Here is a 23,582-nt window from a genome sequence, read left to right as displayed (position 1 = left end):
CTATTCCGAATTTCACTCCCTCTCTCCTCTTTCACTGCCCTGTCCTTGGCTGAGCTACTGTACTGTCGCCCCTGGAAGCCTCAACAGAGTCCCCAACGGGGCTTTCTGCTTCCGTCTTGTCCCCACCCAGTGGCTAGTAAGGGGATCATGTCTCTCCCCTGCTCAGAACCCTCCAGTAGCTTAGCCCACGGAGCCCCATGGCCCCCTCAGACCTCGCCTCCTTCCTCTCTTCCCCTCGCTCACTCTGCTCCGGCCACTCTGGCCTCCTCACTGGTCCTCGGGCCCCACATTTAGTCCCCACTCCCTTCATGCAGCCTCCACTGGCTCACGTGTCTCATGTCGCGTTCCCACAGAGCTCGTCCCCCATCCTCCCCATCTCTAGACAGCACCTCCCATCCTGCTTTATTTTTTCTTCAAAGCACCTATCCTGACCTCCCACTATGTAAATTTGTTTACTGTACTTATAATCTATTGCATTCCACATGGGAAGGCTGTCAGGAAAGCCACTTTGGGCTCTATGTTTGGATGGAAGAGGAGAGGCTTCAAACCATTGCTGAAGGTGACCAGACAGGCAGAAATGACCCCTGAAGCTGGTGTGTGTGTCTCTCTGGCCCAACAGTAGTACTTACTGCAAAGTAAGATGATTACAACAGAAGTTGTGCCCACGCTAGGCATTAACTGCTTGTAAGCCCAAAGGAAAATGCTTGTTTGGGTCTAATCTTTGATTACCTACCAGGCACCTGCCTTCTGAGCTCTCTGGAGGCAGAGTGAAGGGAGAAGAGGTTTCCCAGCCTATGGATTTGTAACTACAGACAAGCTACAGGGCCACCCCCTCCCTGAGGTGAGAGGCAGTGTGAGGTGCTGAGACCAGCTTGCGCGGTTCCAGGGCCATGAGGCTGGGATGGTTTTCCTTACGGCTCCAGAAGAGCCTTGCTCACTCAACCCTCCTACACACCAGAGTCACCGGGGGGATTTCGTAAAATAGAAACGTCCGGGCCCCACACCAGAAATTCTGGCTTGTTCGCGAAGGGGGCCTGGATGTTGGGATTGTTTAAAATCTCCCAGGATACTCCAATTTGCAGCTGGGCTAGAGACCCAGCACTTGAAGCTTGAGAGATGCTGGGCTACTGGTTGTCAAGGTGGGACCTCAGATGTTCAAAAAACAGCCTCTGTTGAAAAAACCTGTGAACTGTCTTCCCATAAGCCAGGCTCTGCCACACTTCCCCGGGCCCTTCACAGAGCGAGCTCAGAAACCCAGAGTCGGCCAGCATGGAGCTTCCCGAGCATGATGGCTTTGAGAGGGTGGCAGGGAGCTGCCCCAAGCTTGGCCTCCAGGCACAGCCTCCTGGAGCCCAGGGCCCTTCTGCTTCCTCCCCAGTCCCACAGAGCCCAACCCGGCACTCAGTCTGGTGCACCAATGCCCTCTTGGGCGGAGCCCCATGGAACTGGCATCCTGGACCTCCCTGGCACCAGGCCTCCGTCTTGGCCATCTGCCCACTCCCCCCCCTCCTCAACCCCCTGATCCCCATTCCCAGGCAGCAGGACTTAGCCCCTCCCACCCGGCCAGGGTGTTCTTCCTATCCCTCTCCCCACTGAAGCATCTCTTGTGGATTTCATCTGACCCGACTTGGAAGATAATTGCTTTGAGGGGAGAGGGGTCAAGGGGATGGGCCCTGGCCCCCTGCCCAGGTTCACACCATGGGGGGCTTTGAGCCCTTGCCCATGGGTGGACTATGAAAGCTTGAGGAGAAGGTCCAGTGAGGGGAGCTCAGGAGCCTCCCTTGGGCACCGTGCCCCTGAGAGTGGCCTCTGCCCTCACAGGGAGCAGCGGGGGAGGAAGCCCCCCTCCACACCCTGTTCCCTCTGTCCCTGTGGCTGAATCTGCTCTATTCAGTAATGAGACAGAGTGGTCAGTCTCCTGCTCTCCTGCTTTCAGGATGAGGTGACCGGCCCAGGGTCAGCGAGCTGGCTAGAGGAAGGGCCAGGACACATGTCCCCCAGGGCAGGGAATGTACCCCCCTTGCCACAGGTGTGACAGCAGACATAACTACCCTCTGCTAGAGGGTTTTCTTATCCTGTGCAGGCCTGCTGTGACAGCCCCACATACCCCAATGCCCAGCCTCTCCCTGACCTGCCCCTGCCCTCATGCTGCTGGTGGAGGCTGGCGCAGACCTGAGCCCAGCGTGCTGCTCCCTGCGGGCTCCCACCTGAAGTCCTCGTCTTGTCAAGCCCGCTGCTCATCTGGCCGAGGGCCCGCCCTCAGGGCCCAGCACTCACCCCAGGGCTTCTGCTGCCCAGGAAAGGCTGCCCTGGTGGCTTCCTGGGTAGCTCATGGACCGGAAAGTTCTCCCCTACTGCTCAGGGGACTCTCAGAGCATCCACGGTGGAAAGAGGCAGATTCACTTCCTGTTTCTCCAGCAGACGAGGTAGCATTTGCCAGGCCTTCCCCTGTGAGGACAGGGGCCAGGGAAGGCCTCAGGGGTCAAGGGTCCCAGAGTGGCAGCTCTGGCCCCAGGGGCCAAAGCCACAAAGCAAGATGTGGTGCTCCAGCCTGGCCACCTCCGGGAGCTCTCGCTCCTTCTAGATGGAGGGAAAGCCCTGCTGGGCTGGTTCAGATGCAGAGGCACAGGCCAGCAGAGGTTGGGAGGACTTGTTTATTCAAGGCACGGTCATAGCGTTAATAACAAGAAGGTTCGGCGTTCTGGCACATTCCTTTAGTGGTGATGGCCAAGGGAAGTCCACACTCCCCACCGGGGTCCCCAGAGGATGCAATGCTGCTGATAGGCACTTTGCTTCCAGAAGTGTCTGAGGAAGAGGCAGGCAAGCATGGAGCTGCCCTAGGCCCCGGGAGGGGCACTTCTCAAAGGCTCTAGGCAATACCTGGTCCCCCGAGGCAGCTCCCTCCAGAGAGGATCAGGTCTGAGAGGCGGGGCTTGGGGGAACAGATGGGGCGGGGGCAGCTGGGAAGTGGGCAGTGGGATGGGGTGGGTGGTGGTAGGCGGAGGCCAATGGGTGAGAAGCGTGTGGGCCGAGAGAGCAGGTTGGAGGGGAGATGCTTGAGGAGGGCCTGGATGTGGCGTGTAAAGAGCCAAAGTACGCCCGCACCCGTAGCGGTGACCACGGGAGGTCGAGCGGCTGTGGCCGGGGTCTCCGGGAAGAGTAGAGAAGCGAGTAGACGCAGCAACTTTCCCAACATCCTCACCGTCTTCTCTCAGAACCAGACTGCACTTGACCCAGATTCAGAGGGGGAAGCCCCAGCCATGCTGCCATAGCATCTGCTGGGACCTTTCCATATGTAGCTTCCACAGGCTGCCAGCTGGGCAGTGGGAGGCGAGACAAGCAGCAGGAACAGTCCCGCAGGGGCTGCGGAGGCCGGGGCGGATGCCAGCAAGTAGTGCCAAGTGAAGGAGAGCCCTCAGGCCAGCTTCTGGCAGGACGGCCCTCGCCACACACCTGGGGGTGGGGCAGGGCCTGGAGCTGCCACCTCCGCATGGTGGGCAGGGCTCTGTGCTGGACTGTTTTGGAAAGGACCACTTCCCCCTGTTGGCTGGTGAAATGCTTGGGGGAGATAGCCCCGCGGGGCCTGGGTTTACGAGGGACCAGCTGGGTATAATTCCCTCCTTATTCCTACCTGGACGAGGAGACACGGCCTCCTCCCAGATGAGCCAGGATCTCTGGAAAGATCCCTCATGCCAAGGTCTGGGCTGAGCTCTCGCGGGAGAGCAATATTTGCCCCTCAAGTGCTATTTCTCCTCTGGGGTCAAGCTTGCAGCTTCTGGAGCCGGGATGTGGGCACGGGTGGAGCAGAAGTGAGGCTCAGGTGATCTGAGCTCAGGCGCATCTGTGTGCCCGGCAGCCGGTGGGAAACACCCAGGTGAGGTGAACCTGAACGCCCACCCTCAGTAGGTTGGCTGCAGGGGCCCAGACCTTTGGAGGAGGGAGCTCAGGAGAGCTCTAGAGCACGCAGACCCCATTTGACTTGGCTCATTCTGGTCCACCCAGGCCCTAGCCAGCCCTTCTTCGTGTCTCCCCCCGCTGGCTGCCTGGTGGTCCTGATGGGGGCCTGTCCCCAGAGGCCTGCACCCCCCCGGCCTGCAGCAGTGGTGTCACCAGCGTTGTTCCCACTCAGGATTCGGCTCCTCCAGGCCTCGGGTGGGGGCCGCCCCGGGAGGGCATGCCTGTCCACGGAGGACGCAGCCCCCGCCCGTGCCCCTCAATCCCCCGCAGGGCATCCGCAGTGTCTGAGCCAGGACCACACTGGAGGCCACTGGACTGCTCTTCAGTGCAGAGTGCAGGGCGGCCCCGAGAGGAGAGGAAGGGTCCTGCTCGGAGGCTGGGGAGAGGCCAGTGCCTTCAGTTTGCAGCATGGGCTTCTCACCCTCAGCTACCCCCCACCTTGGTCACCCTGGGGGCCCAGGCACTCAGATGGGCATGCGGCCGGAGCAGCTCTCAGTGGCCACATCCTCGACCTTGGGGGTCCTCTCATTAGGCCCGGGGGCTTGGGGAGGTATTTCTGGTTTCTCATCACTCAGCGTTTTGGGAGAAGACCTTCTATGAATTCTGCCTCTGCCCCGCCCACCTTACAGTAACCAGCAGCCTTCATCAAAATGCACACAGGTCCCATTTAATGAGCCCTGAGTGACCACACCCCAGCTACTCTTGCAGGAATAGAAAGGAGAAGGCTCTCTACCCTGCTGCTCCTGGGGACATCTGATGAGGGGCAGAGGAATAGGAAGGGGCTCAGTTGCCTCCTTTAAGTCTATGGTCTCAGCTGCCCCTTCCTGCGGGTGGGTGCAGAGACTTTCTCTTTACAGATCCCCAGGCAGGGAAACCCGGAGGAGGTGGCTGTCTGTGTCTTGCTGGCGAGGCCCAGCATACATACCTTTGCTTCCTCAGACTGCAGGAGCGGGGTGGGCTGGGAGTGAGGGTGAGGGTAGGACAGCAGCAGAAGCTCCTTGGGCAGGGCAGCTGGTGGAAGGGTGGCGAAGACCCCAGAGAGTCTTCAGTGGGCTTCCTCCTGCCTCTTCCCTGACGCAAACCTTCTCCACCGTGACACCAGGAAAGTCCCCCAGCCTTCAGTCTCTGTGCTCAGGGCTCCAGCCCCTGCTCCCAAGACATGGTGCTCGCCGGTATCCTCCATCCCATCCTGGGGTCCCTCTACACTGCCTGTCGTCTCCCGTTCTAGCTGGTCAGTAGGTCGGGGCCTCCACGTGGCTGACAGATAGCCAGGGCTCCGTTGGGGCCTTCCCGAAGTCTGCAGGAGGTAGCGGGGCGGTCCAGGCCACCCTCCTGCCTCCCCCTGCTGGGCTCTCCCCTGGCCGCCACTCCCGGCTGGCGTCGCCAGGTGGAGGCCTTGGGTCCTGGTCAGTGGTACTGGCTCTGGCCCTCCAGTTCCAGCCCTTCCTGGAACTGGGCCGAGTCCAGCTCCCTTGCAAAGCCCCTCACACCACTCTCCTCTTCTCCCTCTTCCGGCTGTCCGTTCATGGTGCCGTAGGTGTGCCGGGCGGGGGAGGAGGCTGGGGTCAGGTTCATCTCCGGCTCTTGCAGCACAGTGGCCACATACAGCTGCTCGGGACAGAGAGGGGAGATGGGGTGAGGTCACATCTGGGGCAGGGCCCTGGGCACACGCTTCCCCCTCACACTTGACCCGCAGAGCCTCTGCCCCTCTAAGCCATGGCTCCTTCCTTCTTCCCCCGCAGCCCAAGTCCCTGGCTATCTGCCCAGTTGCTCTCGATCATCTATCGAGCATCTACGTGCTCCCCGGGCTACTTAGTGCGAGTCTCCTACTCCTAGTCCACGCTTCCTTCAGCACACGTGCCATTCATTCTTGGTTCCAGGTCAGGCTGAACCCAGGGGGAGATGACATGAGTCTCCCTTACACTGGGGTCTGGAGGGACCCCCCCCCATTCCTGAGCTAGCGCATTTTCTAACACAGCTTCAGAGGCGTATCCAACTCCCTCGGGCTGTGTCATTGGTTGGCCTGTGAATCAGGATTTGAAACTGAGGCTGCTAGCTGAGGTCTTGGTCATGTGACCTGTGAAATCCAGGCATGGGCCCAGGAATGCCTGGGATGGCAGCAGAATAGAAAAGCACAAGAAGTACTAGGGTCAGAGCTGTTTGTCATCCTTTGAAGGGACTTTTAAACCAACTCCTTATTTTGAAAATAGGTAATTATTGGATAGAATTAAACCTTTCCTGTGGGAATTTATTTCAGTGAAACTAAACAGCCCTAGTTGATGAGAGAACACTCTTTCTACAGAAGAATTTAGGTATTTTCATAAGGTCAAAGTAAATCCCATAGATGACTTTTGGGTCCTAGGAGAAAAATGGTAACTGAACAATGGAAGAAGCCAGCAGTCATCCCTGAATCAGGGAGTCACTTCAGCATCATTAATGGCAATAAATGGGATATTATATATTGCCTGGTGTGACTCACAGCACTGCCTGTAATGTGTTCTATCTAGCCCCTAGTGTTGAACTTGAATCTATCAAGCCTTTGGATCTAATTTCTAGTTTTCAGGAAATACAGGAGATAGTGTAACCTCCTGTAAGATACCATGAAGAACAGCCAGAAAAAGCCAGAAGTTGGGACATTCTGCAGGACTACTGGTTTGGTCTCTCCAACAAGTCATAAAACAGAGACGGTGCTAAAATAAAAGGGACATGCACAGGTGCCAGATTAATCTAGCACAGAGACTGGATTGGATCTTGGTCTGGACAAGCTGTAAAAGATATTTCTGGAACATGTAGGGCAAGTTGAATATGGACTGGGTATTTGAAGAGGTAAAAATGTATATATGTAGAAAGACAGAGATTGTCTTTTAAAATGCAGGTTATAAAATAGTGTACAGTATTATGTCATTAAAAAAAACTATATATCTGAAAAAATATACATTAAGGTATCAGTGGTCATCTCTAGGCGGTAGAAACATGGACTTTTTATTTTCTTATTTATTTATTTATTTATTTTAAAGAGCCTCTGTTTTTTTTTTTTTTTTTAATTTTATTTATGGCTGTGTTGGGTCTTCGTTTCTGTGCCAGGGCTTTCTCCAGCTGTGGCAAGCGGGGGCCACTCTTCATCGCGGTGCGCGGGCCTCTCACTATCACGGCCTCTCTTGTTGCGGAGCACAGGCTCCAGACGCGCAGGCTCAGTAGTTGTGGCTCACGGGCCCAGTTGCTCCGCGGCATGTGGGATCTTCCCAGACCAGGGCTCGAACCCGTGTGCCCTGCATTGGCAGGCAGATTCTCAACCACTGCGCCACCAGGGAAGCCCTATTTTCTTATTTTTGCTTCTCTGTTTTTTCCCCATAATTATCTACAACGCTCAGACCCCTCGGTTATAATAATGAAAGATTAAAAAAAATCAATTCCAGTAATTTTTTTTTTAAAGCTCAAACTCTAGAGTCTGACAGACCTGGTTCAAACCTTGTTCTGCCACTTCCTTGCATAGTAGTACTCTAGGGTCTAAACTAATTCACCTTTTTGAGCCTCAGTTTCCCCATCTGTAAAATGAGGATAAAAACCCCTACTGTGCAGGTTTATCATAAAGATCAAGAGCAAGAACGGTGAAGCGTCTAGTTTGTAAGGTTTCAATAACTGATTAATGACAATATTCCAGAGAGGTCATCTTGGAAGGGCCCCAGGGGAGATGCTATGTGAAAAGAGACTTTCCTGCTTCGAAACCTTTGTTGTCTCTCTGGTACTGGAGCTCCCTCTTGCCTGCACCTCCCAGAGCTCATCGGGCCCTATCTGTAGGGTTCGTTTCAGAGTGAGGCAGACCTGTAGTTCTGTGCACCCGGCATGGGCACATCCGCCCACTGTTGTGTCTGTGAGCTTTCACCCAACGCTGCCGTAACTAAAGGGCTTCCCCTCCCACCGGTCCCTGCCACCCACTCTGCATTTGCACCAGGCCCCAAACTGTCTTAGGTTCCCCGGTTCTCCAGATTCTCTCTTTGGGGTCTTTGCACAGGCTGATCCTCTTCCTTGAATGCTCTTCCCCCACACACACTCTTCCACCTGGTAACACCTACTGTCCCATTCCTGGGGTCGGATTAGATGTTCCCTCCTCCGGGAAGCCTTCCCTGAGTGCCCAGGCTGGCTGGTACCCTTCTTCAGTTCTCCCCAAGGCACCCTGGCATCGGGGCACAGGCTGACCCGGTACCCTGCTCGGTGCATGCATCAGTGGCCCTGCAGCCACACTTGTGGCCGGGCTGCGGGCAAGCGCTCACGCCCCTCCAGGCTGAGCCACGGTGTGGGAGCCAACGCCCAGCCTGCTGGACCCCTGCACTCTGAGTCCGGCCTCGTCTCTTCACAAGGGGACGGGCTCATTCATCTGGCGCAGCCCCTGCCTTACCATGCGGTGCAGACCTCCAATAGCTTGCTGCGGCTCTGCGCCGCTCTGCCTGGCCCCTGCGCCCTTGGAGGTCAGCCTTCGGTCCTGAAGCCGAGCCCCAGCACGGCCCTGCGTCTACACGACTGAGCTCGCTGTGGCTGGGTTCGCCCTGACCGTTCTTGTCCTCTCTGAGCTCCTAGAGAATGTCCTGGAGTAAATCCTGGATCTTCTATCTTTCTGAAGGCTCTTCAGCCAGGGCCACGGCAGCAATTTGACCTGGGCCAAGTCCTGCTGCGTCAGAGGAGGGGGTCCAGGGACACCCGGCTCCTCCCCAGTACCCAGCGTGGCCACTAACTGCTGGTGTCCCCGCAGTGCTGCTGGAGTAGCCCACCCCTGTGAGCACCCGCCCCCTGACATGCCCCAGGGCAAAGGCACTGACTCACAAGGGAAGTTGGCGTGGAGGAGGTGCTGCTGGGCTCCAGGTCAAACACGGTCTCCATCTCCTCCTCGGGCTGCAGCGGCGGGAGAGACAAGGAGGGTCATGGGGTGCCCCCGCCCTCCCCACGTCCAGAGAAGCCTGGACCTTAAACTCAGGCTTAAGGGGCCTACTGCTCCCCTTAAACTCAACTCATCTTCTATTTTTCCAGACCCGCAGCCCAGCTGGCAGGGCTGAAGCCCAGCGGGACAGAGAGTGGACTGGGAAGCTGGGGAGACCCTTCTGAAATATTCCATTCGCAAGGACCATGGTGGGAGAGAGTAAGCAGAGTGGAGGCTGTGGTTCAAAGATGAGACTGCTTTGACCCTAGGAGAAGCCTTGACTTCCATAATACCTCTTCTCCTGCCAGAATTTCCCATCTCTGTAATGAGATGAGGGGTTAGGTCCCCTGTCACCTTCTGTCTCTAGAATGGACCCTTAAGCAACCAGATCCCAGGACATCGTTGCATTGGGAAGACAGAGCCAGAAGCGTCGTTCGCTCTGGTCCTTCACTAGCGTGGACTCGGGCCAGGGGATGGAGGAGGGTCCAGGTAGAAAGGGCAGCAGGCACCTGTGCCCAGGGCCACAGATACAGGACCACTGGAAGCAAGAAGATTCTCTTCTCAGAGGCTCCTTCCTCTGACTCAGCAGGATGCTAGTGCTTTAAATCAACTTCCTTTCTTATTTAAATTCATTTGAAAAGGAAACAATTCACGATTATAAACAGAAATCCTGTGTCAGTTGCCGTAAGCAAGGTTAACTAGAAAAATAAATGTGTAACCATGAAAAATATAAAATGTTTTAGTCCACTGAAAATCATTCCAGTACACCTCTACAGTCACCCTACTTTAGGAAGTGCTGATCTAGAGCACACAGTTCTGTTGGCATGGATTAGATCCCTTCTCTAATAATTGGCTGGGCCCCACTGGCAAAGAGCCGAAAGAGTCATGGGGCCCAGAGAGCCAGGCCTCCCTTCCAGGCAAGTTCAATATCCTGAGATTCTTAAAAGTGAGATGACTGTCCCCCTTCCCCAGGTTATCATACTTTACCACCCCCTCTTTTACTCCTTCACTCCATCCTCTCTCTCAACCCTCCGTGCCTTGGAATGGTCCTCGCAGCTCAGTGGCTGAATAGGCTCACATCATAGGAGGGATGGGCCAGCAGCCTGTGGTTCGGAGGAGGTGTCAGAGGGGAGAAGAGGAGAGGACAGCTGTCTTCTGGATCTCCCCGCCCCGGGAGGCATGATTCTGGGGCCAGTGCAAGGACACATGCAGCACGTACACCTGGCACTGAGTCTGCACATCCCGTCATCAGAGGGAAAGGCAAGAGCCTTTCGTCATTGTGGTGCTTCAGGTGGGCGTCCGAGAGCTGTGTGCCCTGGGACCAGGAGAACCTGTGGAGGAAAGCCAGGCTGGCGACTCACCTCATAGTCAGATGCTTTCCGAAGCTTCCCCAGAAAAGTGCCAACGCAGGCCAGTATCATGGAAACAATAAGGGTGGAGAGGGAAAAGAAGGTGATGGCGTGTAGCGGCCCTGCAAGGAGAAGGAAAGGCATGGGCGTGGTGCTTGAGGACCAGAGCTGTGGGCAGGGGTGCCGGCTGAGATGCCGCCCAGGCTGACAGATGCCTGGGGCCCAGCTCAGCACCCCTGTAGGAGTTTGGAGCCTGGGGCAGAGATGTCCCTGCCCAGTTCTCCCCTTAACAACTTGATCAATGAGCCCGACACAGGGACATCAACCCTCTGTGCTATTTGGCCAGTTTACGACTTGGCATCCGGTGGATTCCATGAAAAAAATTAATTGACTTAAATATCCATTTAGGTGCCCATTAAACGTCCTCCTCGATGTCAGTTACCTTCCACCTCACAGTCCCTGGGAAGTATCTCTGAGTCACTCATCTATGCCACTGCCCCAAAATACAGTCAGTCTCAGACCCACACCTTTTCTTGTAAGCCTGTTTTTAAAAAATTTTTTTTAAATTTCATATTGGAGTATAGTTGATTAACAATGTTGTGTTAGTTTCAGGTGTACAGCAAAGTGACTCAGTTATACATATACATATATCTATTCTTGTTTCAAGTTCTTTTCCCATTTAGGTTATTACAGGATATTGAGCAGAGTTCCCTGTGCTATACAGTAGGTCCTTGTTGGTTATCTGTTTTAAATATAGCAGTGTGTACATGTCAATCCCAAACTCCCAATCTATCCCTACCCCCCTTCTGCCCTGGTAACCATAAGTTCCTTCTCTAAGTCTGTGAGTCTGTTTCTGTTTTGCAGATAAGTTCATTTGTTATCATTTTCTTTTTTAGATTCCACATATAAATGATATCATATGATATCTGTCTTTCTCTGTCTGGCCCTTGTAAGCCCTTTTGAAGTGAGTGTGCTCAGTTACATGTGCTAATGGCATGGAAAAGCAATTCAGAATTTTTGTTTGGGGATGTTTGGTAACTTTTTTATGGCAGCAGTTTTCTAACTACATAAATATTGAAAATCAGTCTTTACAGTCAGAAGTTATTGCATAATGATGTTTATTGTGTTTTTATAAAAGCAAAAAATGATAAACAACTTCAATATCCCAACAATGGAGAACTGACTAAAAGTGACAGAATTTAACGCAGACGTTAAAAGGCATGTACTCAACAGTATTTTGATAATGTAAGAAATTGCTCAGAACATAACGTTCAGTGAAGAAACTCAGGATACAAGTCTGAATAGTATAAAATGGATATCACAATTTTGTAAAGTTAAGAGTAAGCCAATAAACTCCCTCCACTTTGCCCTGTCCCCCAAAACGTATGCACAGAGTGAGGTGTGGGAGCGATAGACATGAGGCTGTAGGTGAGCTGGTAGGTCATTCAAATTTTGATCTTTCAATTTTCTCTGTTTTTGATAATAAACATGTAGCTCTTTATACTTAGAAAAAAAGCATTGTTAAAAAAAATGAAGTCTGCTGGGGCAGGAAAGGCTTCGGGGGCGACAACAAATGGACAACGCACATAAATAACTGAGCCGAATGTTGACTGACGCCACTGTGACAGGCAGTGAAAAAACATGGACTTTCCCTTCTCCACACCACTGAGAAGGTTACGGTCAAGTGTCTTGAGGGAAGGCAAATGTGGGGGTGGGGGGAGAAGGAGGACGGGGAGGTCAGCATGAGCCTTTTCTGAGACTGGGAAGGGGCTGGCAGAGACTGCTGCCTGGGGCATGGGTGACTCTGAGGGCAGAGAACTGGGGGTTCCAGTTTGTGGCCTGTGGGGACTCCCTCTGTGAGGGTATCTCTGAGCTCACCTGGGCGGGGACAGCAGCTTTGTGTAGCCAAGCTGGCTGCTGGGGCAGGCTCTGAATCCTCCTCCAGGTTTTTGACAACACATAAGACCAAGCATCTTCTAGGATCCCGGAGGGAATGTCTTGCGAATGGAGCCCGATAGCTAATATTTTATTTCCTGCCAGCCTTGAGTTAGAATGAAGGAATAGGATGTTTTTTTAATTTTTTGTTTGTTTGTTTTGCTTTGGTATTGCCCTGAAAGTTGTAAACCAAAATGTATATGATTTGGACCACGTTGGTCCTCTGCTTAGCTTCCAAGGTCTGCCGGGACTCTTAACACGAGCCCCCTAGGCCTAGAGAAGGCACTGGGCTTTGCCCTGTTCCACGAGTAACACCTTGCTCTTCCCAGGCTTTTTCTGCTCCTACACAGTTGTTGTTGAGGGGTGACGGAGCAATGGGGAACAGGCAGAGGCGGGATGGTGGGGCGGGCTTGGCACCTACCTAATCGCAGGATGGAGAAGAAGAGCATCCAGAACAGACCCAGGAGCGGTGCGAAGACGGCCTGGTGGACGGCAGCCATGTGGATCTGCTCGTTGAGTTTGGTGGGTGCGTAGGAGTAGTACATGTTATAGCGGTCCGTAACGTGCTTCATGCACAGGTAGAGTAGCCCTGGGGGCCGGGAGACGGCGGCACACTCAGCGGCCGTCCCAAGGCTCCCCCCCCGCCAGGCCTGAGATGCTAGATTCAGGTCTGTCAGAGTGGCAAGGGCCAAGAACAGGCTGTGGGAGCTCCATGGTGCTGACCTCTGGGACCAGCAGCTTCCCTGGAGCCCCTAGAACCTATTCTGCCAACAAACATCCTATGTAAACAGCCACCCAACCTTGGCTGCCTGACTGGCTTGGCTCTGACCCGGCCCCTCCCCACCCTTCCGACAGGCTGTCCCAGGTCTCCTCCTGATCCAGGAGGGAGCTGGATGCTGTGGGGCTCCCAGTCCGAGGGTGTGCAGTCCCCAGTGAGCTTCAGGGATGACTCACCAAAAGGGACAACGATGGGGCAGGTAATGCTGTACGCCATCACCACGCTGAAGACGTTCAACATCCACGCATACTCGCGCCCATACTGGAAGTCCATGGCCTGGTTCTGGGGCAGAAGGCAGGGGTCCTCCTGAGGTGGCCCGGTCCACTTGGCTTGGCTGCTTCTGTGCTCCTTGTCCGGGATGGCAACCTCCCTTCCAACCCTGGTGTCTGAGAAGCACCTCGCCCCACCTCACCATGCCTCCCACCTCTGGTCCCTTCGTGCTTCTTACAGGCCCCCTTCCTGACACCCGCCCAAGGGAAACTGTGAGGGCTGTACTAAGGGAAGGGCCTGGCCCTCACCATTCTGATGTGGACTCTCTCTGGCTCCGACCTGGAGAAGAAGAGGCGGGTGGTGTACAGAAAGAGTGACCCCAGGCGCAACAGCTCCATGCCTGTGCCAATCAAAGCTGACGTGATCACGTAGTTGACAAAGAAGGCGCCATTGTCTGGCAGGAACACACACCTGGGTGGAAGACAGCCACAGAAGCCGGGCAAGAGGGAAAGGGCAGAGATATTGGGAAGAAGGAGGAGAGAGAGGAAACGAATTGAGGAAGTGGGGATGGGGTGGAGGTAGAGATGGGGAGAACAGCTTTCAAATACAGTCATCCCTCGGTATCCGTGAGGGATTGGTTCTAGGAGCCCCTGTGGATACCAAATCCAGGGATGCTCAAGTCCCTCATATAAACTGGCATAATATTTGCATATAACCTAGGCACATCCTCCTGTATACTCTAAATCATCTCTAGATCATCTATAATGCCTAACACAGTGTAAACAGCTGTAAATACAACGTACATGCTGTGCAAGTAGCTGCCTGCACACAGCAAATTCAAGTTTTGCTTTTGGGAACTTTCTGGAATTCTTTTCCTGAATATTTTTGATCTGCAGTAGGTCAAATCCGAAGAGGTGGAACCCATGGATATGGAGGGCTGACTGTATACATGTGTTCTCAGACCAATTTAAGTTAACAAGGGCCCTTCTGAGCAGGGCTGGGGGTGGTCTATGGCATTTGTGGATGGGTTAGGAGATACATGCACTGGCTTGCTCTAAAGAAGGGCTGTTTGACGAATGGATAAAGAAGATGTGGTACATGTATACAAAGGAATATTACTCAGCCATGAAAAGGAACGAAATTGGGTCATTTGTAGAGACGTGGATGGACCTAGAGACTGTCATACAGAGTGAAGTAAGTCAGAAAGAGAAAAAAAAATATCGTATATTAACACATATATCTGGAATCTAGAAAAATGGTACAGATGAACCGATTTGCAAGGCAGAAATAGAGACACAGATGTAGAGAACAAATGTACAGGCACCAAGGGGGGAAGTCGGGGGTGGGTGGTGGTGGTGGGATGAATTGGGAGATTGGGATTGACATATATACACTAATATGTATAAAATAGATAACTAATAAGAACCTGCTGTGTAAAAAATAAATTAAAATAAAATTCAAAAAAATAATAATAAAGAAGGACTGTTTGACTTGGATCCACAGACCCTGGAGAGTCCACAAGTAGAATTTTGGGGGTCTGTGACCTTGAATAGGGAAAAGATTACGTCTTTACTTTCTCCGATTTAGCACCTCCTTCCATTAAGAGCGTGGGCAACAAGTCACAGCGATGTCAGCCATAGCCATGAGTCTGTCACCAGTTGAAATGAGGTATTTTCATATCGTGTTGTACTTATTGCTGAGCTCTTACGATACCATTTGTGCTCATCATCATTTCAAAATGATGCTAGTTATTAGTCAGGCCGCTAAATTAGACATGCTAAATTCACATGATTGAGATTTTTCTGTCTGCACACGCGTGTTTGACATAGCTAGCTGGCCGACTTCAACTAGTAGTCATTCAGCCACCTGAATGGATGGTCACACTGCCTGTTCTCACGTTGGTGACCCAGGCATCTCTGTTGCTTTCCAGTGTCTCCATCTACACAATTCTGTCACCTTCCTTGAAAAGAGAAATCTGTAAGCCCCTGGACACATTTCAGAACTCCTTCAAAAGCTATTCTTTCTTGAGGGCATCAGAGTTGAGTCATGAACTCACAATTCTTTTCTTTCTCATATACAAACTGTACTGAAGATAATGACCTAGCCAAAGATGAACTCACTCATCTTGGAAAAAAATCAGCTTATTACAGTTATAGTTTAATTGTAGAAAGCTTGGAGAATTCTGGTCCTTGCCTTATAAAGCAAGCTATGAAAGCTTGCATGTCATTTGCAATAATATACCTTTGAAAATTGGGACTTTCAACATTTGGAACCCTAAAAACAAAACAAAACAAAAAAGAAATTGGCTGGATATCTAACACGACCTGCATGTTGCCTTGTCAAAAATCCACTCCTTTGCCCAATTTAATATTCTTCTTCTAGCTAAGTAACATCAGCTTTCACACCGATGCCTTTAAAACAATAAAATGTAACTTTTGCTTGCCTACCTTTAGAATGCATCGGCCTATTATTAAATGTGTTAATAGAGATTGCATTACAAATTTGAATTTTAAAATATTTTGATAACTATGTTTCAGCATAATTGGTTTTTGTTATAACCCAGGTATTTTGTACATTTAAGGAAATCTACTCAGAGTACATGTAAAACTGCCAAAATCTGAACAAGCTCTGTGGATTGTTTCAACATCAATTTCCTGGTTGTGATATTGTACTATAGTTATGCAAGATGTTACCATTGGGGGAAACTGGATAAAGGGTACATACGACATTTTGGGGGGCAATTTGCTTTGAATCTACAATTATTTCAAAAACTTCATTCAGAGAAGGAGTCCCTGGGCTTTACCCCCAAAGGGGTCCATGGCACAGGAAATGTTAAGAGGCTGCCTAATGAGAGTGTTAACATGCATTCATCTCTACCTGTATGAGCAAATAAAGGATACACATATCCACCTGGTGTGAAGCCCCAATGCACATTGGGAGTACACCTGAAACATGCACTCTAGTACTCACTGGAACCTGATGGATGCTTGTTCCAGATAGTAGATGTCAAAGAGCCAGCGTAAAAAGACATCCAAACTAGAATAAAGAATAAAGAATAAAGCACAAGAAAAAGAACAAGAATAAAGCAGACCCTTCAGTTAATGAATCTATGACCTAGGCCTGGGGTTCAGTTCCTCTTGGGCTGGCTTCCTTCCTTTCAACCTCCCTTGCCCAATCCCCAAAGACTCTTGCATCTTAATATTCTAGCTGGCCAATCCACACTGCCTCTCTTCTTAATGCTGGGCCCTAACCCTTTGGCCTTTCAGCTCAAGGCCTCCCCTCTAGCAAACCTTCGCCAGCCATTGCTCCCACAATGTTCTCTCCCTCTTCTGAATTTCTACTGCACATTCTTCCCACCTTGGGCTGTCAGTTAGCTGATAGGTAAGGCTTGTTTCCCCAGCTGGAGGATAAGCTCTTTGAGGGCAGAGTTCATGGCTGGCAGCCTAGAGTTCACGTGATACCTGACTCATGCTAGGCTCATGACAGGCACTGGACTGTCATTTGAGGAATGGATTTGCAGCAACCAGAGGTGGGCCTACAGTATCTGAAAGAGGAAGTTCCAACTCTAGGGTGAGCCTGGCTGACAGAGGAGAGATAATTGGAGGTGAGGTACCTGGTCAGTCCCATAGAGGGCAGAATGACCACCATAAACACCAGAAAGATGTAGCACTTGTGCACTATGATCAGATTCTGAGTTGATCTAGAAGGAAACAAAGAGAGACATGATAAGAACCAATCGCCTTACTACAGAATGAAGAGAGAGAGAGAGATGGCTACCTGGCCTAGAAAATGGTTTCATAGTGCATACCAGTGCCATCTCCACGGAGAGCAGCAGGAAAGAATAGCATGATCAACTAGTGATGTCTGCCTTGGGCATAAGAAAAGGAAGGGAAGACACACACATACCATATACTTGACATCTCTGTTCAAGGGACATTACTAATGATACTCAGAATTCTTGCAGAATTTCAATAAGCAACATGAGCCCTGTTCTTGCCAGAGGAAAGACCAGTAAGGATTTCTGTTAAGATAAACCTACTGGCTTACTGCCTGATAGGATGATAGAAACTTTTGGTGCCGGAAATAACTTTTGAGACCCACGCAGCCTTCAGGCCAAAGCAGGTCCACCTGCCCCAGCATACGGTAAATCCTTTCTAACTAATTAGCTCCTACCATAGAACTATTAGTGCTAATAAATAGGAAATAGCTCTTAATTGTTTAAGATGTGGGCACTGTGTAGGCTACATGGGTCTACAGTCAGACTGAGTGCAGGGGCTCCTCTGCTATGGCCATAGCAGCTCTTCTGACATTTTCCAAACAAGTCCTGCTCTCTCACTCTCATCCTCTGCCCTCTGCCTGGAATTCCTGGCACTGCCTATCTCTGCCCGCAGCTCCAGACCCTCGGTGCGTGGCTGGAGGCTGAGGGAGCAGCCCGAGGAGGGCTGGGTTTTGGCCCCATATGCCTGGTATGGTGGCCCTATCTCAGCATCCCTGAGGCCAGAGGCCCAGAGGCAAACCGGTCCCCTCTTTCCAAAGAAAAAAATATCCCTTAGTGTTTTGGGATGGTTTCAGGCATCAAAGCCACCCCATATCTATTCCATTCCTTAGGCCAGACAGGAAGCCAGAGTACTAAGCTGGTGGGGTTTGGGGGGGCAGAGGAAGAAGCTGGTGCCAAGAGCAGGGCTAGGAGGGAAGCCCCCAGCTCACCTGGTCCAGTGGGCTTCAAGGAAGGCGGAGAGGTAGACGATCAGGGGCATTATCACCGTAAAGGCCCAGAGCAACAGGGAGGGGAAGAACTGGGTCACGATGGGGCTCTGTAGGGGTGGAGCGGAGGAGGGCAGAGAGACGTCAACGCAACAAGCCCCATTCTCCTTGCAGGCTTCCCTCACCTTCTCCCACATCCCTGGCCTCTTCTCCAGCTCAGTCCCAGAGCAGGCCTGGTGTCCCCGAGGCTGCACAGTGTGCCTGGCCTTTCTGACCCGCCTTCCTGGTCAGGGTTCTGCCCGGCTGGGGCGGCCAGAGGCTGACACCCCAAGGTCAAGTGACATCCCCAAGGAGTGCAGGCCTTCGACGCTGAGGTCACCGGAGGGGTGCCCTAGGCGGCCCCTAGTGACTTGGCCCTAAGGCCACAGCCAGCTGCTGTCACTCATGTCTCAGACCTCAGGGAGGAGACGCTGCTTTTGTTGTGATGTTGTGTGAGAAGTGGCGAAGAGGGGGAGGGTATGGAGCAAGAATTCCCAGGGAGAGCTGTGGTCCCCTTGCCTGGGGCCTATTGCGAAGTTGACAAAGGAGGGCAAAGTTAAGCAGCAGCAGCAGGAGTGCCTGGCTTGACTGCATGCACGTGTGTGCGCGTGTGGTTGCGTGTGTTTTGCTGGAACAGGCACAGGGATAACAGGAAAGGAGGGGCCTTCTAGGATCACTACAACAGCCTTGAGGCTATAGAACTTGGAAACGAGCCAGTCCAGTTCCTCGGAACACCTCTGTCCATAGGAAGCAGCCCTTCCCTCCAGGGACGACTCCTGTGAGCTGCTGCGCACGCCCAGCCAGGTGTGGGTGTGTCTGGAAGTGCGGGAAGCGGAGACAAAGCTGGAGGGCCTTCTCCTCTAGAAGGGCTGCCTTGGAACTAACCTCTGCCTGCCCCGCCCTCAACCCTGTCTTCAGAGCAGGGAGCCCAGCTCTAGAGAACGTGGGGAGAACAGAGCTGTCACGCTCGCCACACCTTCTGCTGCCCCTTTTGTACCTCTAGCTTGGCCCAATGTAAAGGAGCCCTCCAAGCCCATCCCCCCAAACTCACCCCAGAACTTGCCTGGGGCTCCCCCACTCTTCAGCCCCGGTCCCTAAGATGGGCAACGACCCACATTCATGCCCTTTAGAGCACGGGAAGCGCTGTGCCACCATTTACACCGCTGCCACAAGTGAGTGGGCATCGGAGTCACGTCCCAGTGGGCCTCCCACCCCCTCCTCGCCTGAGTTCCTCCTTCATCTCCCTGGGGCCCCCGCGCCTGGCCTGAGCAGAGGAGGCACCTTCAGCTTCTCGATGGGGCGGGTGACGTTGTACATGTCGATGGTGTTGATGATGATGGCAGGCGTGGTGAGGAAGAAGAAGAGGAAGAAGAGGAAGGTGTTGATTGCGATGAAGCGGGCCCACCAATGGAAGCGGCGGACAGACAGGTGTTTCCTGGGCAGGACGGAGGAGGGAGACGCACTTAGGACCCCGGGTCTCAGCCCTCAGACACAGCCCGTGCTGTTTCCTGCATGCCAGCTGTGGACCGGGCTGCCCTGGTCTAATTCAACCCCGTGCGCCCACCCATACCTGCATGAGACAGCCCTGGGCCTTCCCCTCAGTCACACCACTTGTAAAGGCTCTGAATATATCCCATAGGTGAGCCAAAGGAACGATCCGAATTCTTTCTGCAGGAAAAAACTCTTTCCCCAAAGGTTGGGTGCCTTCCACGCTTGTGGTGGGGTGGGTTTGGGGGTGGGCGGAGGCTGTGACGCCCACGAGAGAAACAGCCCAGCGGGGGCCGTGCGCGGGCAGTGAAGCAGGAGGACAGGCCCTGATTCCCTTTGCCGTCCTACGGCCTTCTTCAGTCCCAGAGGAGCTCAAAGGAGAGGGCTTACCAAATAATGTCTTTGGGGTGTGGGGCAAGGACAACCCTCCAGTGGTCGGATTTGACGATGGTGGTCACCGAGGACTGTTGGGCCGACACACCGCACTGGATGAACTTGTAATCCTCCAGGATGCTGCGGAGATGTGGGAACAGACAGAGGTCCGGGGGTGAGGACGATGGTCTGGGGTTGGGGGGGGGGCTCATGCCAGGGGCCCGGGGCCGCTGTGGCCATCCCACAGGTAGAGGCTCATCCACTTTCTGGGAATTCTTGGAGACTTGGATATGTCTCTCTCGACCTTGTAAGTGGGCAGTCCCCAAGGCCTAGTCACTGAAGGAAAGGGGCATTTGAGGGAGGGACTGCCCAGGAAAAAAGGGGGCCACACGGTTCTCAGTTCATGTTTTTTCCCCTTAACAGTAGTGGCAGCACAAAGACCCGCTCTTTCTGTGAGGTTGACAGGAGAGGTACTCATTTCAGCCCCATCTTAGTATCCATAGCTACCGACTATTGAGTTCTACACAGTGCATGACGCTGTGCTAATTGGTGATTAACATCGTCTTAATTGCACAGATTACTGAAGACACAACCAAAGAGGGGCGGGTGCTGGCACTGGAGCCTCATCTTTGGTTTTCTAATTCACACATCTGCTGTAATTAAACCTTAGATCCTCTCTATGGAGAGTGCTCTCAGAAAGTTATTGTCTTATGTAGATGTACTGTTTTATATAACACATACACTAACTAGAACACAAATCCCTTCTTAACCCTCTGGGAGGAGGACAGGGAAGATATAAGTAATCAAATTTGATAGATAAGAAGTTTGAGGGTGTAAGTGACTTGCACAATTTTGTACACAATTTTTTGCGACTAAACTCTAGCCTGTGCCCCTGCTCCTTGGTAGGGTTGGGGTGGGTGAGGACAAATGTTGTGAGTGTTCAGGCTCCCTCGGGGAGAGGAGGGCCCCATAATCCTCAAAAGACTGATTCTGAGGCTCCCATCTATTTGACCCAGTCCTAAGATTCCTTCCAGAACATTCCAGAGTGACCCTCATCCACTCCCTATCAAGGTGGGGCTGCCAGAGGCTGGCGCGGAGGAGAGAGGAGGCAGTAGGGCTATGAATTAGGGGAGGCTTGCAGCAGGAGAGGAGAAATGGCAAGCAGGGCTTCTCTACCCTGACTCTGTCACTCGTGGTGAGGGGAGGGGTGATCTGCAATGAGGGAGAAATGGGTACCATTCTTGTCAAGGCCTGGAAGAGGAACCAAGAGGTCAACAGCTACTCTGACCACTTCTGTGCTGAAGCAAGAACATATGGGAGTGAGGAGCCCAGGGCCTGGGCATCTCTGGAGACAAGCTGAGCCTGGCAGCTGGGGGAAGACGGATGTGGCCATGCTCTAGAAAACATGACGGCGGCTGCCATGCCCATGAGGAGCATGGAGGGGTCGAGGGGAGGGCAGAATATGGAAAACTGGAGGGAGGCTCTCTCTCCTCCTCCCCTTGGCTGGAATGGGGGTGAAAGAGGATGGTTTCAGAGAAGCAGAGGCCCACTGTCAGGGCTGGGCTGGGCACAGCAAGCAGCTGGCCCTGGCACTCACTGCTTTGTCATCCTGGAGTCCTGGAAGGTGACAAAGATCAGGTCCAGACGCTTCAGCCGAACGCGGTTGAGCTCAGCGTTGAACTCATCAGTCAGCTGCTCCTCCAGCTCACTATAATATTGCTCTGCGTCTACCTGGGGTGAGATGTGGCCCTCAGAGCTGGAGCAGCCAGAGTTCCAGGCCTCACGCTTGGATGTGGGGCCTCTCTCCACTCAGGCGGCAGGCCCGAGGTCTTGGTTCCATCCCCAGCTCCCTTTGAAACCTGGCAAAAAGCTCAGGACCCCAGGTGGGCTCCAAGATCCCAGCTCTAGAAGAGGAAGAGGCTATGACTCTGAAATTAGCTCCCTGCTCTTAGATCTAGGGAAAGCGAGGCATCGCTGGGGGTAAGGAGGTGCCTTTGGACTCGCAGTAGCCCCCAGAGGAGTGACAGAATATGTTTGTAGCATTTTCAGGAAGGGGGATGATTCTTCTTCTGGACTTGCTAGAGTTCAGTCCTGCCAAGACCTCCTTCTAGCCACGGTGGTTGGGCGATAAGACTGAATCCACTACTTTCAAATATTCCTGTCCTAGCTCTGTGAAAGCCTGAGGCCTGGGAGCCTATAGCAGCCTGCTGTGTCCTCGCTGGTCCTCCCATCCAAGCCCAGGAGGGGGCAAGAACAAGCCTCCCTGGATCACTCTGGAGGGGGCCCCAAGAAAGACTCCTCTCAACAGGGAGATAGGACGGGTGGAAAGGAAAGCAGGAGCCAGGTGCCGCAGCACAGAGCAGACCTGAATGAGGCCTGTGGCCCCAGGGTGTGGGCAAGGGGCACTGCCCAGAGCCCTGGACAAAGCCTGGAGACCCGGTGCCCTAGCCCCTCTGCTGTGTCCCCCGATGCCCTTGCCAGTTACCTCTTTGAAGCAGACCCAGCACTTGCAGAAGCACAGCCGGGAGCAGGGGTGGATCTTGATCATCACCTTCCCCTTCTTCTTGGCCTTGGCAGTGTAATAGAGCCGGCCCCGCATTGCATGGCGTCTGTCAGCCAATGGGCAACAGGAGAAGGATCTTGTGGTCAGGGTGCCAGCAGAGCCACAGCCTCTCCTTCTCTCCCCACCCCAGATTCAGACAGGTCCCGCTACAGCCTCACCTCTGATCGTCCAAGTCAATCAGGGTCCTGACGTCATAGCAGAAGTGGACTCTGGTCACTACGCACCCTGGATAGGCCTCACTGAAGCCACAAACATGGAGGTTGAGCCATTCTGTAGGGCTGGGGACCTCCCCCCTCCCCCACCACCCCCTACCCAGAGCTACAGCCTACAGGGCTAGGGGCCTCAGCTACCCATGGTTCCTGGTGCTTGGATGGTAGAATCCACCCCTTGCTCCTAAGGCTGAACGTCAGGGTTGATCCCTGTTAATCTGAGAGTTGCCACATCTTTCCCAGATGACACAGAACAGGGCCAGGGAGCAGAGCTGGAAATTGCTGCTCATGGAGAGATAATTAGCTCCTGTGGCTAGGAACTCGGGTCACAAAAGTTGCCTCAAGATGACCTGCTCTAGATAACTGCGGTCTGGCAGCTCCCTGGGCTCCACAGTTGGAGGTACAAGGGAAAGGAAAACTAGCATCCCCCATCACACCCATGCCATGCAGAAATTCCCTGACTTCAGAAACCCTGCTCTGGCCCCAACTAGGGCCTCCCCCATTCTGAAAAGTTGATCCTGAGCTGAATCTAGGGTGAGCCACAGCCCCACTCCACCATCCTGTGCATCACTACCCACATGAGGACCCAGGCAGGGTTACCAGGAGGAGGCAATCCATGCCTCAGCCCACCCGACCCACTTACTGAAAATGCTTAATGATGATTTCTGGGTCTTGGATGTCCGTGGGGACATAGGTGATCATTAGTGTCCTTGTGACCTAGGTGGGGAAGGTCAATGGAGAAAGAAGCCTGTGCTCACACAGGACTCCTGGAGTCTGGGTCTTCAGGTGGCCCAGAACCACCTGGAGTAGGTCTTCTACTCACATCAGGCCGCCCCCTTGCTGGGTAAGCCAAGTGTCAGCTTCCCCAGCCTGTGTCCCTGAGGTCAGCAGGCCGTGGGAAGCTGCAGCCAGGGAAGCTACACCTCTGTTAATCTTGTGTCTCCCGTGGACCCCTTGCCATAGACGGCTGTGATCGAGGGAGGAAGAGCCAGAGGCTGCAGACAGGGCCTGGGGAAGGACCACAGCTCCATGCCCTGCAAGGGCTGCGCATGCTCTCTTGCTGATT

General features: G+C 53.1%; 1 protein-coding gene across 3 annotated transcripts in view; it reads right to left on the bottom strand.

Annotated features, from left to right (window-relative positions):
• Window positions 1–2,640: 2,640 nt before the first annotated feature.
• Window positions 2,641–23,582, bottom strand: part of TMEM63C (transmembrane protein 63C) — a 135,863-nt gene continuing 114,921 nt past the window's right edge. For all 3 annotated transcript variants that reach the window (XM_007184516.3, XM_057543016.1, XM_007184520.2), the window contains 15 exons: window positions 23,160–23,233; window positions 22,466–22,546; window positions 22,230–22,353; window positions 21,342–21,475; window positions 19,763–19,885; window positions 19,166–19,319; window positions 17,849–17,955; window positions 16,755–16,841; window positions 16,112–16,177; window positions 13,450–13,612; window positions 13,108–13,213; window positions 12,575–12,742; window positions 10,231–10,340; window positions 8,776–8,844; window positions 2,641–5,565 (listed from right to left, as the gene is read on the bottom strand). In XM_007184516.3, coding sequence (XP_007184578.1) covers window positions 5,365–5,565; window positions 8,776–8,844; window positions 10,231–10,340; window positions 12,575–12,742; window positions 13,108–13,213; window positions 13,450–13,612; window positions 16,112–16,177; window positions 16,755–16,841; window positions 17,849–17,955; window positions 19,166–19,319; window positions 19,763–19,885; window positions 21,342–21,475; window positions 22,230–22,353; window positions 22,466–22,546; window positions 23,160–23,233 — 1,767 coding nt within the window. In that variant the 3' untranslated portion in view covers window positions 2,641–5,364. The remainder of the gene's footprint in view (window positions 5,566–8,775; window positions 8,845–10,230; window positions 10,341–12,574; window positions 12,743–13,107; window positions 13,214–13,449; window positions 13,613–16,111; window positions 16,178–16,754; window positions 16,842–17,848; window positions 17,956–19,165; window positions 19,320–19,762; window positions 19,886–21,341; window positions 21,476–22,229; window positions 22,354–22,465; window positions 22,547–23,159; window positions 23,234–23,582) is intronic.

The sequence above is a fragment of the Balaenoptera acutorostrata genome, chromosome 3 (assembly GCF_949987535.1).
Source record: "Balaenoptera acutorostrata chromosome 3, mBalAcu1.1, whole genome shotgun sequence".
In the NCBI taxonomy this organism is placed as follows: Eukaryota; Metazoa; Chordata; class Mammalia; order Artiodactyla; family Balaenopteridae; genus Balaenoptera; species Balaenoptera acutorostrata.
This window is presented reverse-complemented; position numbering and strand designations above follow the sequence as displayed.